Genomic DNA, 14,593 nt, shown 5'->3' with positions numbered 1-14,593 from the left:
TTTTTTTTTTTTTTTTTTTTTTTTGCTCTGCCTTTTCAGTGATCTTGAATGCTGCAGCATCCTACTGTCTGGCCTATATCTGCCTTCTGTTCATCCAGTTTCTTTTGTTATCTCTGTTCTTAGCTTTGGTCCATCTTCTGAATAAATTTCAAAATCCTTTGTCTATCTTTTCTCCCTCACCCCCCAACAATATTGCTCCTTTATTTTCCCTTTTCCAACAGATATCAGTTGTTTCTCTGGATCTCTTCTGAAACATTACTTGTTCAATGAAACACCACAGACATAATGATTTCTTTGCTGTCTTTGGATCAGAAATTTTGTGGCAGGAATTTTGTTTAATTTGTGCTGTTAAATTCTTTGCTCGTGACATGTTACCTGTGCTTCTTATATGGGTAGCAATTTCCCAGTTTCCCAGTTATGACATTTAATTTGGAATTCATCGCTCACAGCAGCTTCTTGAAACATTGTTCTACTAAACGATCTCTAAGATCTTAGAGATTTTATAATTCTTAGAGCCCTAACCCGTGGGATTCCTCCAAGTAGGTCGCAGAAGAGGCGGCCAGAGTCTGCTCTCCTGAAGTCCATGGTTGCCATCCTACTTATTGCCCAGTTTCTTCCACTCAGGATCCTGARCATCATCTCATGGTTGCTGGAGCCAAGGCTGCCCCCCAACCTTCACATCTCCAACCAGTCCTTTCTTGTTTGTTAGTACAAGGTCCAGCAGTGCACTTCTCCTTGTTGGCTCCTCTACCACCTGTGTCAAAAAGCTATCATTGATGCTCTGCAAGAGTCTTGTGGACTGTGTGTGCCTAGCTGTGTTGTCCTTCGAGCAGATACAGGGTGCTTGAAGTCCCCCCATGAGAATCAGGGCCTGTGATTGTGAGGCTACTTCCAGCTGTCTGCAGAAGGTCTCATTGACTTCCTCTTCCTGATCAGATGGCCTGTAGTAAGCACCCACAACAGTGGTCATCCATGTTAGCCTGCCCTTTAATCCTTACCCATAAGCTCTYGACTCTCTCCTCATCCACCCCTGGGCAGAACTCAATACATTCCAGTTGCTCTCTCACATAAAGAGCAACTCCACCACCTCGCCTTCCTGACCTGTCTTTCCTAAAAAGCACGTAGCCATCCATGACAGCATTCTAGTCATGCAAGCTATCCCACCRTGTCTCTGTAATTGCATTGAGATCATGGCCCTGTGGCCGCACAYAGATCTTCAGTTCCTCCTGTTTATTCCCCATGCTGCGTACATTGGTGTACAGGCATTTCATAGAGGTAGTCATGCATGCAGGTTTCCCAGGAGGGGTGCYAGAGGATCCTCCATAGCCATGTCTCATATGCACTTACCTGGCTGCATGCACCTGCTGGAGGCATCCTGACTTGAGCCATTTTTTGTTGACTACCCTGTCTCTATAACTCTTCCCTTCTCCCATCCTTCCTAGTTTAAAGCCTTCTTTACCAGACTGGCCAACCTGTTGGCAAAGACATGTGTGCCCTGCTTAGTGAGATGTAAGTAAGTTTCTTGGTGGTACCATTTCAGCTGGAAGAGGATGTGCATCTGCAGCATCATGAAAATTTTTGCTCATGTCTTTGTCACCCACATCCTAGAAGAGTTTGCTGATATGGTTATACCAGTAGACCTGAGCAAACTTCTTCTGCGGGATGGTTGCTAAAGTTTATGATGAGTTTAGAGGCTGACAGACCCTTGCTGTAAGTTTCATAATCTTTCTGCTTCAGTGGTTGAATGTAGAAATTTTGCCAAGTTTATATTTGTAGTGTAGCTTGTCCTCTTAGACCGACTGGTGGAGCAACCTCAGATGGTGGGAAATGTGTATGCAGCTATAGATATTTAACTTTGTAGAATTTTTTATCGTGCATGTTTGGTGTGACATTTCAGAATGCCTCTAGCTCTTGTTTTCAAAAGCTTATCCCCCAAATTAGGAAAGCCCTGGTTCATCACAGCTTATTTGCAAAAGTGAGTTGATGGTGAAAGGAGCAGGCCAGCATATTTTTTAGTGATTTTTTTTTTCTGTTTAAACAAAGAATTTGTTTTGTAATCAAATTCTGCCCAGGGAGGCTTTAGGCTCAGCTTACAGCCACTCTAAAGAATTGGAAGTGAGTGCGTGATTTGACCTGAATGGTTTGGGTTAGCAACACTACTCAAAGGAGGTGAGAGGGGTGTAGAGGTTTAGCAATAAGGAAACCAATGTCGCACTGGATTGGTGTGAAACACCAGTGGAAGTGATTTGTTTGAAGGGGGGAGAAATTCATGTATGTTTGTAGTGAGATATGGGAAGGGAGAAGGCTGTGAGAAACTTAGGTGACTTGAAAGGATAAAGTGAAGTGACAGGAGGGAGCTTGAGGAGATGTATACCTGGATGGGATTCAGATTCCTCTGTCTTTAAAGTGATTTTGAGGCAACAGGGTTTGCTGCTGCCAGGAATGTGAGTTGGAGGAGGGGCATCCTAGCATGTACATTAAAGCTTTCAAACTGCTTAATGCAGCTGTATGTATAGTAGCCCTTATATAAAATGGATTTGCAGATTGGAAGAGCTGTTTTTGATGCCAGTGGCCATGTCTCCTGTGTCCCATGCCTGGAGCTCTTCAGTCTTTTCAGGCTACGGTCTGATTGTGGCAGGAATTATTCTGTGTGTTTATAAACATTTTATTTGGATGAAGCATCAAAAGGGGGAAAGAAACGATTCCTGCTGAGAACTTGTCATACCATTCCAATTACCCATACTGCTTGCTGGAGACCACAGTGCTCTGACATGCCTTGTCCCAGTTTAGGTTGGCTGATGCTGGGCAACACTTTGCTCCCTGTTACCAGTATAAATCTTCTTTCATCTTTAACTCTTGCCTTGAGTCAGCGAAGGCTCCATGCTGTAATGTCTTCTGCTTGCATAGACTTCCTCAGCTGCTGGAGATCTGAGTGCTTGGCASGGGCTGAAGGGGGCTTTCTTCTCTGGAAAGAAATGGGTGCAGGAGTTGCTCTGGCTTTCATGTCCTGGCAACTCTGTTATTGTTGGATGCCCTTTTTATAGGCAGCTGTTACTAATCAGGCTGCCTTGCCTGAGCCTCATACTCTTGGTAAAAATGAAACTGGCACAGAAAGGAGCAACAGAGGTGTTATTTCTGGTATTGGGCCAGGTGAGGCAGCACTGGGGACAGGATTTGCTCTCCACTTCTCGCTAGCTCTYGTTCTCTAGTATTGTCTTCCAGACAGTTAAATCTTCTGTCTGGGAAGATGTTTGTGCTGGTCAGTAGCCACACCTGCTGCGGAGCTGAGGGCTGAAGAGGAGACTACAGTGACTGGTCCTGCACTTGATGGGGTTTGGCTTTGTATGGGTGGGCTGGTTGAAGCCTTGGCCTCTTCCAGGCATCATGTGGCCTGGGAAAGGGAAGCCTTTCGTACTGGAGTCAGAGCCACTCTTCCATTTCTAGTATTTGGAAGGAAAGAGTTGAAGAGACAGAGCTGCTTTCTGAAGATGGAAGGTTAGGGTAACTTGTMAAATGTTAGACTTTGGGGCCCAGAGAAGAGTTCTTATGCTTAGGGGACCTTGCAGCATTTTTACTTGGCATCTCCTTATTATGAGTGACTGTTCTTGAATTATACTGTGTTTTGTTACACTGGAATGCATATGTGAATGAAGGAGTGTGGAGTGTGGGGTTCCTCTAGACCTTATAGGGAAAGGGAGCTTGAGCGAAGTAATTGGACAGTTAATTTTTTAGGTTTTATACTATCTGTTTCTTGGAGACTTTGTGAAAGAATGAGGCGAGGTTGTTTTGATCAGTAGTACTGCTCTTTAAATTTGTTGGATTGCATCCTGTAACTTCCAAATTTCACAGCTTTCTCTCCAGGTGTTCTGTGTCAGGGATGTTAGCAATAGCTTCTTAGAATGCTTTGCACCTAGTGCAACTTCCTAGCAAAGATGCATGCCTGTAATCTGACACTTCATTTTAATAGGGCGTTTCTTAGATGACTTTGAAAAATCCATGTTTTTTTTTTCAAACTGGATCTTCCAAAACATACRTACTGCCCTGGATTTTCTTTTTTTTTTTTTAATAATTAACTGTCATATTATCTGGCTGCTCACTCTTTCATACACATCTTATCTGAGCAGACAATAACATGCCAAAATAAGTTCTTTTTTTAGAACTCCTCTGGAGTGTATATTCATATCAGGAGTAATGTGACTTTCAGAGGAAGCAAAGGCAATCATGAGGAAAACTACACCAAAATCTGGTTATCCCAGTGCCAGCTGAGAGCTGTAATTGAAGTTGTGCAGCCTTAGGGTTCCTTATTTTCAAATGTTAGATTTTGTCCAATTAGCCTATTCCATAAATACATTTGCATTTTTTGTGCTTTATTCTCCTTTTGCTCTCAGGGACTTCTTAGATGGATATTTTCCCGTAATGGTGCTCAAATTCTTGAGAAACAGAAGATAAGAAATAGTTCAGAAGACTGAAGAATGAAGGAGTAGAGGCTGGCTTACAGCTTCTCCACACCCATTCTTGGTTTTCTAGGTTGCCTCATGTCCTCTCCAAACGTGATGCTATCATGTCTAAGCATCAATGAATTATTATTACTACTTTTAAGTAGGACTGCAGCAGAGAAGCATCCAATTACTTATTCCCTTCAGTTTAGTTATGAACTACTTGATTGCCTTCTGTTTTCTCCTTGTCTTTGAGAAACGCATTGGTACACAGGGAACTCTAATAGTGTCCTCTGAGGATTTAGGAATTATCTTGAGGAACTTTAGAATGGGTTTCTAGAAACTTAAGGTAATTGAGACTGTCAGAGGCAAAGCCTGCTTTACCCCAAACACAGAGTGTTCTAGACATTGACCACTGCCAGCCTATATGTTTTAGGAGCTTGTTGTCATGAAAACTGCTTGATATCTGAATGTATCACAACCCCACCCTCTACTTGAGTAGAAAAATAGAGACATCTGTTATTGTTATCTGCCTGGGAACTGGGTGGTGAGAATCACTTGTCCAAGGTCAAGCATGAATCATGGAGTTGGGCTTAGGTTTCTGTGGTATGTGTCCGTCTGTGATGGTTTTCCAGGTATTATGCCAGCAGTATGTTACCCTTCCACTCCTCAAGCTGCCATAGTGCTGTATATAAGAAAAAGTAAATGGCATCTGAAGCAATGTGAGCATGTTTCAGTGTTTGGGTATTTATGAATAACTGAAATTTGTGCTGAAGCCAATAATGGGAGTCATTGCAGATGGTAGAGTACCATATTGTCAACACTTTCTCTCTCTCTCCACCCTCTTCCCTCAGCCAAGTTGATGAGATTGTTGGAACGACATTTGTTAAATCTGATAGCTTACAGTAAAGAAGGAACCTTTACGTTGCAAGCAAAACCAGGAAAAAAGACAAATATTGTCAACTTGTTTGCCAAGAAACAGAGGCTGAAAGAACTATGTCTGAAGTGAATTGTTCTGAAATATGTGTATTTACAGTATAGTGAGCACACAGATTGGCAGCAACATGGAGTTTTTGGAACCCATAAAGACTTCAAGGCATTGCTTTGGTATTTTGTTATTGCTATTTTGCTGGCTGTCTTATCCTTATGTCYCTTGAATTGTTTTATAATGTTCCGCTCTCCAGAACTGATCAAATGCAGGCTTTCCTGTTGTAGCAGTTGGCCTGGAGTTCCTTATATAGGTCTAGTTGTTTGTTTGTGCTTTTCTAGGCTAGTTGAGCTCCTTAGAGCTGCTTTTCCGCTTCATTTCTTTCAGAAACGTTTACTCGTGTAGTTCAGATCTTGAGCTTTAGTGGAGACTGTCATTGACTGCTGAGTTGATGCTAGGAAATAGTAGAGGCTGAGAATACCAGCCACTGGAAAAAGTCAACGCAGCAAAGGGGGCAGGAGGCCATTGTTTGTCTTCAGAGGAGCTAAAGGAATCCACACACTTCCACATAAATATTTAGATTTTCTAATCAGATCTTAGAATGCACCGAGTGTTTCCTCTGGCATCTACTGTGGGGCAGGAATCCAGAGGAGCTGTTTGTTCCTTTCTTTGCCTTCTGTTCTGTTTCCATATCCTCTCTGTTAAAGCCATTTTGGGCAGTGCATTTGGCGTTTTTTGTTCAGTGAAGCAGACTGTGACTTGACCATTGTGAAGCCATCTCTGCTCTTGGCAAGAGTCAGAATCCAATTTCAGAAAAAGTTACTTCATCTGAGTCAGTCCTTTGGAGGTATTTCCAGTGGCAGGCCTTGTAATTATTCTACTCACTAGCAAAGAAAATTAGAGTTAATAGTGGAATTCATCCTCATTCATCCAGCCCAGAACATGCTATTCAGCTTCCTGTGTTAAGTCTTAGTCCTTACTTACTCATTCATGATTTTCTTACCTGGCGAGGTTTTGGTAACAATCTTACCACCTATCTTACCTTATGTCCTATCTTGCCAGCTCTATTAACTGTGCTCAGAAAGGTTGTAAGTACTTGCTGCTTATGCTGACTTTTGAGTAGGCTGGACGGTTTGATCAGTATAAGGGCTTTCCTTAAATTCTGCCAAAAATGTTATCTCTTCTACTGTTAATTTTGGGGAGCAGATCTTTCTGCCCTCAGCTCATGGAGTCAATGAATATTCTTCACACCTAGATTCCTTCTTAAGTAACTGTCTCAAAATTGTGCTTTCAAATCTTACCTTTAACCTTATGAATCCTTTAAAGGTCCCCTTGTTCTAGTTGGATCAGATTGCCTCTGTATTAGCTACAGAGTATCCATCTTCTGCAGCAGTTGCAGTCCACATTGAGAAGCTTTGTTCTCAGGTTGTAAGCAAGAACTACTTAGTCRGTTTGCTCCCTTTCACTATGACTGTAGTGTTTATTTCTGTTTCAGAGATGCTTTGCAGTCTTTTTGCAGAAGCTTTTGATCCACCAGCTTTCCGGTTGAGTTTTCCAAGTGCTAGTTTATGTGTTTGGAGTGTGTGTACTTTGCAGTATTTCATGTTGGTAGCTTGAGTTTCTCCATCCATGAGCATTTCCTTTGAAGTGCTTGTTTTCTTATTCATCTTTTAACATCAAACTAACAGCAGACCTGTGGCACTGTAATCTTTTAAGATCATATAACGGAAAGAATGATTCTTGTTCTGGCAGCTGCAAGTTCCCCCTTAGATAGCAGTCTGACTGATCTAAAAGCATTATTCTGTCAGTGAGCAAAGTAACTGTATGGAAATAATGTACAGATTTTGCAATATTCTGTTCTGTTTTTTTTTTTGATACGAATATCTGGAGATGCCTAGTGAAGGAGGAAGTATTGTGACATTATTTGGGGAGGATACTGCCTGAAATCTTTCCTGTGCCCTGGAGAACAAGTTACTAAAACATGCAATAAAACAAAGCAGAAACATTTCTCTTGTGAATCACAGCTGTACTCACAAGAAAATGTTGTTCTAATATAGATATTTTTATCATGGAATGCAAGATCCAGTAGACCCAATATACCACTCTACAACCAGGATGCCCTGCTGTCATAAACCACGCTTACCACGGTGGTGTCTGAGTAACTTCACTCTGAATGTCTGAAATAAAACCTTGAGTTATATAGCTATGCAGTTTCAAACTAAATGCAGCTTTATGAGTAACAGGCAGGTCTTCAGACTGGAGGCCCAAAATGGGAGGTTTTCATTTAAACTGGTTTAACTGTAACCAAAGTGATGAAGCTATGTTATGGAGCTCTTTTTAAAATGTGCGGAATTGGTTGTTTGGAATGGTATCCCTTGAATGAGGAAGACAGTAGCAGGGCATTAGCTTCCTTCACGTCTTGCCTCATCAGCAAGTTTCTGATCTCTTCAGAAGAAAACTATCCTGTGATTAAGGTCTGGGATGGGACTCTGGAAACTTGTACTTATTTTTCATTTCTGCTACTGTCTTCCTGTATGACCTTGAGCAAGTTATTTAATCTCTTTAGGTCTCAGTTCTTCATCTGTAAAACAAAACAAAATCATATTTTCTCACATTTGTCATTGGTTTTATTTATATTGTGGCTTGCTTCTCATTACATACACATAATGGCACAATAGGACAATGTTTTCAGTTGGATTTCTAGATGCTGTGGCAGTAAAAATAATAATCTCACTGTATCTTGGAAATATACCTTGCACAGTGTGATTTGAACGTTTTAAGGCCATGAGTTAATAGTATCCATTTTCCCAGTCAGAATGGCACTGTACTCAGGGGTGGAAATGAAAGCAGCAGAGAAGAGAGATGCTCAATATTTGAATATAGTAACTAGCAGTTGACTCATTCATATTGTAGTTATTCTTTGCATGTAACTGATTGGAGTTTTCTGAACATATGTTTCAAACAGCCTGCAATTCTTTGGCCAATCTAGCAGACTCAGTGTGACTGTAAGAGGTTTCTAAATCTCTTTTGATTCACAGATACTCTTATCCTATATGAATCCTATAAAGTAAGTATTCAAAACTTCATGATTCTTCTTCTAGGGATAGCAGTACATTTGTTAGAGCAACTGCAAATGAAAAAGTAGCAGCTGACTTGAAAATACAGTTTTCAGATAATATTCTTCCCAATATTTGATTCTTGCATACTTAACACTACTAGAGAATACTAAAGGCTCCAACTTCAGAGCTGTATGTTTTCCTGGACTGTGCAGATACTAAAGCCTTCTCATCTTTATGCCAAGACATTCTTTGGCCAGTGGGGTTATTCCAGTTGGTTTTCTTTTTCATGTGAAGTTGGTGTTGATTTAAATATTTTTATATTGCAAAAAAATTGCAGACAGTGTGCGTCCTGTCAGTGGTTAGATGGAGAATTCCTGGGACGGATCAGCTGAGGTGTATCTGTCTTCTGTACTGAACCCTCAATAAATGCTGAAATTGGAATGATAACCTGAGACTTCTTCAAACAGGAAATAAGATAACAGATTGCTCARTTGATCCCAATTGAAGAGAAGACGCTTACTGGATGTAAACTTTGGAAGAAGGGCCTGTGCCTTGGCTGAGCCCTAGGAAAGGATAGGGATGGAAGGAATGAGCCGTGGGAAGGAGGTTGCATTCTGTATACTTGTAAGCTGCTCTCTCGTTCCTTTCAGTTTCTTTCCATTAAAAGATTATGGACTGAAGTGTTTGGACTGATGTTTTGCCAGTAGTGCRAAGTGGTTGTAGAGATAGAATCTGAAATGTAGAACTATGGTTATTTGTTACCTCGTGAGTAAATAGGGTAGAGCTTTATATTGGGGCATATTCTGTCTGTATGTTTGCGTGGTTGAGAGTATCKGTCTTGCTCTTGGTGTGTGCATTTCTCCCTCTTCTCTCTTTGTGCCTCACACAGGCCCTGTCATGAATTTTCTCTGACCCCTTGGGGCCATTCCCACATGAAGCTTTGATGTGTGTGCCCAGACCTTGATTGACAAGGAAGTTTTAACAGCAGCAAGAGGGAAATGAAGAGAAAAGGGCAGGGCTTTGTACTAAAAGGGCTTTGAGCTCTGAGATGCTGTGCTTAGTTATCTGCTTCAGAATGTTAATTATTTACCAAGATAATTGGGCGGGAGGGGAAAAAGCGAGAGGGGAGGTTATTAAAAAATTCCAACACTAACATGCTACAAAAACCTCATTTTCCAACTTGCAGCTGACATGAAAAGGATGTTGTGTGTAAAGGGGCCTGAGCGTATGTATGTTTGGGGAAGGGATGTGGGGGGCTCCTTTTTAAACCACCCGTTTCCTAAATAGAGGGATCCCTTCAGAGGAAAGCGGCGGAAACATCAAAGGCCTTGCAAGAGTTTTCACTGGGGTTTCTAAATCGTGTCTGGCACTTTTTAATTAAAAAAGTTTATGTAGAGCTGTCTTTGTGGACTAGAGCAGGCAACCTTAGGCCCTGTTGCTTGGGGAAGGAAATGTTAAAAGACCTAGTAAATAATGATTTCTGCTGCTAAGATGTCAGTTCAAGGATGTGAAAATTGTTGGCCATTTAGGCAGGAACTGAGACTTGGAGTCGACTGATGGGTGTCTCTGCTGCTTCAGTGTAACGTGGCATAGGCCATTCTACATGGGAGAGTTTCCTACRTGCTTTGAATTAATGTCCAAAAAGTTGTAATATCACATGCTCCTTTGATGTTCATAGTTAGGAAGATAGGTGAAGCTGTTTTGTTTTGCCACTAGTTAATACACTTTTATTAGTCTCTGCTCTAGGTACCAATCCACAGACTCCTCAGTGGTTCCTTGGAGCTCCATAGTGCTCTGCAGTTCTGGTAGCTACTTTGCTGGATCAGGCTCCAGTATCTTCACTCTGCTGATGGTGGCAACAGAGGTTTAAGAAAAGTCAAGAGCAGGCAGCCTGCCCTGCAAAATGCTTACATATCTATTGATGTTCTGAAGAGGAATAGAGATTTTTTTTTGTTCAAGAATAAAAATCTAATATTCTTGTTTTGCCAGGATGCATATAGACCATTAAACAACATTCTTCCATCTCCCTTATAGTTTCTGACCTGTGACAATGCTTATCATATTAATCTTCTGCATATCACCTTCAAACTGTTTTTAAAATACAAGCCTGTGCTTGCAGTAATGTCTGTTTTTAATGAGAAGCTTAATTTTGAATTTCTTACTCAGCAGTTCCTTGAACTCTTGGATGTACCATCTGGACTTGCTGATTTAGTGCTTTTTAATTTATCACTTAGTTCCACCACCAGTTTTTCTGCTGCTTCGGTTTCTTTGAGGATGTAGTGCCATTCTGTGATCACTATAATAGCAGAGCAAGTTTTATAGGTACTTACCTTCCTGACTTATCTGCAGTTGTTTTTACTACTCCTCTGTTAAACTGCTGCAGCTGTGAGTGCATGCAGTTTTACATTATGGTTTCTCTGGTGTCTGGTGAAGGGCCAAGTATATTTAAGGGATTGGTGCATCTGATATACAGGGAGAGGCTGAGAGAGCTGAGACTCTTCAGCCTGGAGAAGAGGAGGTTCAGAGGGGGATGTTATCAGTGTATAAATACCTGATGGGAGGGAGAAGAGAAGAGAAGACCTATTTTCTTTTTGGAAAGAGAAGATTGAGAACAAAGTTCTACTCATCTCCCACTTTCCCTAATGATAAAATTGATCCAAAAAACTCATTTAAATTCTCTTCTTTAATCTGAACTTGTTATTGCAACTTTCTGCAGTTTTAATTCTGGAGTTGTATTTTAGCTCTACACATCTTCTCTATACATCATCTGCTGTGGCTTTTGTTTCTTATTATTGGCTTCACAAGCATTAGTTATAAAAGTCTGAAAGATCTTTGTTATATTTGAATTACAGCTAAATGACATTTGCCAGCTTCCTTTAATTCTTGCCTCCCCGCTTTATTTATTTATTTATTTATTTATTTATTTATTTATTTATTTATTTATTTATTTAAGGCTGCATAATGTTTCTGAGACTCCATTTTTTCTTGAGTAGTATTTATTCAGCAGCTAAGGATTCTACTTCATTTCCTCTGATCCAATCCTTCAAGATCTTTAACCAGCATGCTTAATTTATTAACTCTCTTTTTCTAAAACAAAAAGTTTGTGTTCTTTCCTACCTTTTCATTCCCTATGATGCTGAATCTTACTATGTTGTGATCACTGGTATTTATTGGCTTATTTCCCATTACAACTTTAAGCTGATCCTGTATGTTACTTAGAATTAGTCAAGAACAGATTTTCTTGTATGTTTACAATTGTTCATGCAGGAGGTCATCATATGAGCTACTGACAAATTACTTCTCAATGATACAATTCCTTCTAATCAGTTAGTATGTCAAACATCAAGTATAATTTGTATTTTGTATTAAAATTTTTTTCATGGAGAGGTAGTTGGATAAAGCTACTGAGCCATAGCATGACATGAGGATAAAGCAGTGGAAGGAGATGATGGTGAGATGACCACTAAGTCATTTGACTTCATTGTTTTGATTTGCTGCTTTTTTAATAATTGGAGAAAAACAAGTGAATTGCAACAGGCAGTTGCTTCTGTGGAGCACTGGGGAGCTAGGGAAGATAAGAGGCATGAAGTACTGTGGTGTGTTATTTCTGGAGCTATTCCCAGCAAGACAGGCACTGTCTTGCATCTTTCCACTATTGKGGGCACTGGGGCATTATCCTTTTATCACAGGCCTTTCTACATGGCGTCAGTACTTAAGAGATCATGGAACCAACCATGAAATCTAGTTGCCTATAAGCTACTTTCATTTGATTCAGTGCTTCGTGAGGGGTGTGTGTGTGTGTATACATATATATGTATTTATTATTTTTGAATATGCTACACAAGGTAATTAAAGCACATACTGAATGAATTAAGATTCAGCTAATTGACATCTCAAATAACAGTCAATGAGGAATTATTAAAAAACACAAGCAGCTAGTGTTCTACTGTGATTAATTTTGGGCACACACTGTTTATTATTTTTATCTATTTTGAAGGTAAATATATAAAAGCATGAAGATCATCAGAGTGATGAATACTGGCATCAAAAAGGCAGTCCTACAGTTATGTAGATCACATGATGAGCTAAACTACTGCAAAATATGTTTGAATACAGCAATTATTCAGATAGGAACTAGTAATTCAGACTGGACTTTCAAAAGGATAAAGTGCCTCCTGGAAAGCTGTTGAAACCAGACAAATTCCAATTAGAAACAGGATAGAAATGTAATAGGTTAATCTGAAATAGACTCCTGAAGGCATAGGTGGATTTTTCTTCTCTTACTATCATCCACTCTGGTTTTGGAAGATGCTTAAACATAYCCACATTATTTGCTCAGCACTGCAGAATGTGGGTAAAATAAAATGGCCTCAGACACAGGGGGCAGAGGAGAACAAATGACAGGTCATCAGCACAGTGAGCACTTGTACAGGTTTCATCATCTGTGTAGTGGAATTTTCATACTGTTGTGCCTCATCTTAATTGGCATGCCCTATGCTCTAGAAAAGTTTAGACTTTTCTGAATTATAGATGGCTCAGTGACCTGATCTTAAGCTCTGTAAATTTGTCCATAGCTGTCTTAACTTGTCTGCAATGTCCACAGCTGACTGTGGAAGCATCTACAACCAGTGATCTCTTCTTTTTTCCCTTTGCTGCAGGCTAAACTCTTTCCAGCTGCTGTCATTCATTTTGGATCTGAGGAGTACAGGGGTGAGTGAGCTTCCTTTCTTCTTCAGCTGGCTGCACAGCTGCTACAGTAGACCCAGAAGAATTACATTGTTTCCCTCAGATTTATTCTAACAAAAGATAAAGTGGACCCTGAGAATGCTGATAAGTATTTCCATTCTGAATTGCTGAAAAGTAGCTTGGACCTGTTGAAACTGGATTTGGCACCATTTAGCTTGATCACAAACATAAAGTGAGCAACTTCCTTGTGAAACGTGTTAGGCTACGAAATAGGCAGTATCTACTATGGGAATGGTAGAAGAACAACTCTCTAGAAGAAAATGCCATTATTCAAAATGTTAACTAGGCAAGCAACTATGAAATGTCTTTACAGACTTCCTATTGTAGTGGACTAACTGGAGATATGAAGCTCTGATTCTGTGACACCTCTGGTTTATGCTCAGAATTCTTATTTCTCCTGGAGAGTAAAGAAAACTTCATAGAGTAGATTGAGATGCAGTGATCACTGAAAGAAGATGTCAAGATCTTGCGTTTTGAATGATGAAGTAGGCACCTTGAGCTGTTAAAGAAACTGGCAGAATTTAAAAGCATCCTATTTGTCAGTTGGTGGAAGAAGATGGAGATTCACTAAAACATATTGTAGGCATTTGCTGAGCCTAGAGCTGCATGATTCTGTGGTGACTGATGTCTTTATCTTACCAAACAAGCCTTCAGATTTCATTGAGTTTCATTTTAAACAGATTGTTACCTGAAGTCGGACCTGCTGCACTCTGCAGTTTCCCCTTCTACAGCTGATTTATTAATAGCCAGGTATGTTGGGACTGACTAGAATTGCAAATGAGTGAATATTTCAGGGAGGGAAAGCATGAAATGAGCCTGTCTTTCTAGAAAGAAATGTGATCTGAAGGAACTAGGGCTTGAATTTCTCCTTCATACAGTCATGGTTCACAAACATACTTGGCTTTATAGTTTTGTGAGTCCTTCTTTGTGTAGTAGGATTTCAGTGACTAAATCAAGTAAATCCTAGGGCCTTTGTCATAAGAAGGAAGAGCCTTTTCAATCTGACTTTGAAAGTGTAGAGATGGTGGCATATGGGGCCTATTATGAAAAAATGAAGTTATTCTTGTTGCTTCTTTTTTCTGCAGATGTTTGTCCAAAGCAGTAGTTCCTTCTGCTTCATCGTCTTTAGAATCAACAGTTCCATCCCTGGCTGAACCTGAAGGGGAAAGTGACAAAAAGACTGATGAGCAACTGGAACGAGCGAGAGTACATGAAGTTCCACAGCTGATGAGTAGGGTCCCTGGGAAGATACCCAAATGGCTGAAGCTGCCAGGTATCATATGAGATCAGAGGAGAGCTCTTCTCCTAGTGAACTCCCCAGGAAGGCAGGCTCCTCTGTGCCATACATGTTGGATGTTGAGACTGTTCTTAGGTGACACGAGAAGGCTTGCAGGGCATGGACTTGAACACTTGACAATCACAAA

The 14,593-nt window shown here is 40.4% G+C and overlaps 1 protein-coding gene across 3 annotated transcripts in view; it reads left to right on the top strand.

The window, feature by feature from the left end:
• ASPSCR1 (ASPSCR1 tether for SLC2A4, UBX domain containing) overlaps window positions 1-14,593 on the top strand; it is a 54,509-nt gene that overhangs the window by 37,627 nt on the left and 2,289 nt on the right. For all 3 annotated transcript variants that reach the window (XM_085314390.1, XM_085314388.1, XM_085314389.1), the window contains 3 exons: window positions 13,082-13,133; window positions 13,850-13,919; window positions 14,255-14,442. In XM_085314390.1, coding sequence (XP_085170516.1) covers window positions 13,082-13,133; window positions 13,850-13,919; window positions 14,255-14,442 — 310 coding nt within the window. The remainder of the gene's footprint in view (window positions 1-13,081; window positions 13,134-13,849; window positions 13,920-14,254; window positions 14,443-14,593) is intronic.

Source organism: Rhea americana, unplaced genomic scaffold (assembly GCF_003343005.1).
Source record: "Rhea americana isolate MKP2758 unplaced genomic scaffold, rheAme1 scaffold_402, whole genome shotgun sequence".
Classification (NCBI taxonomy): domain Eukaryota; kingdom Metazoa; phylum Chordata; class Aves; order Rheiformes; family Rheidae; genus Rhea; species Rhea americana.
Note: the sequence above shows the minus strand (reverse complement) of the source record. Positions and strands in the feature narration are given on the sequence as shown.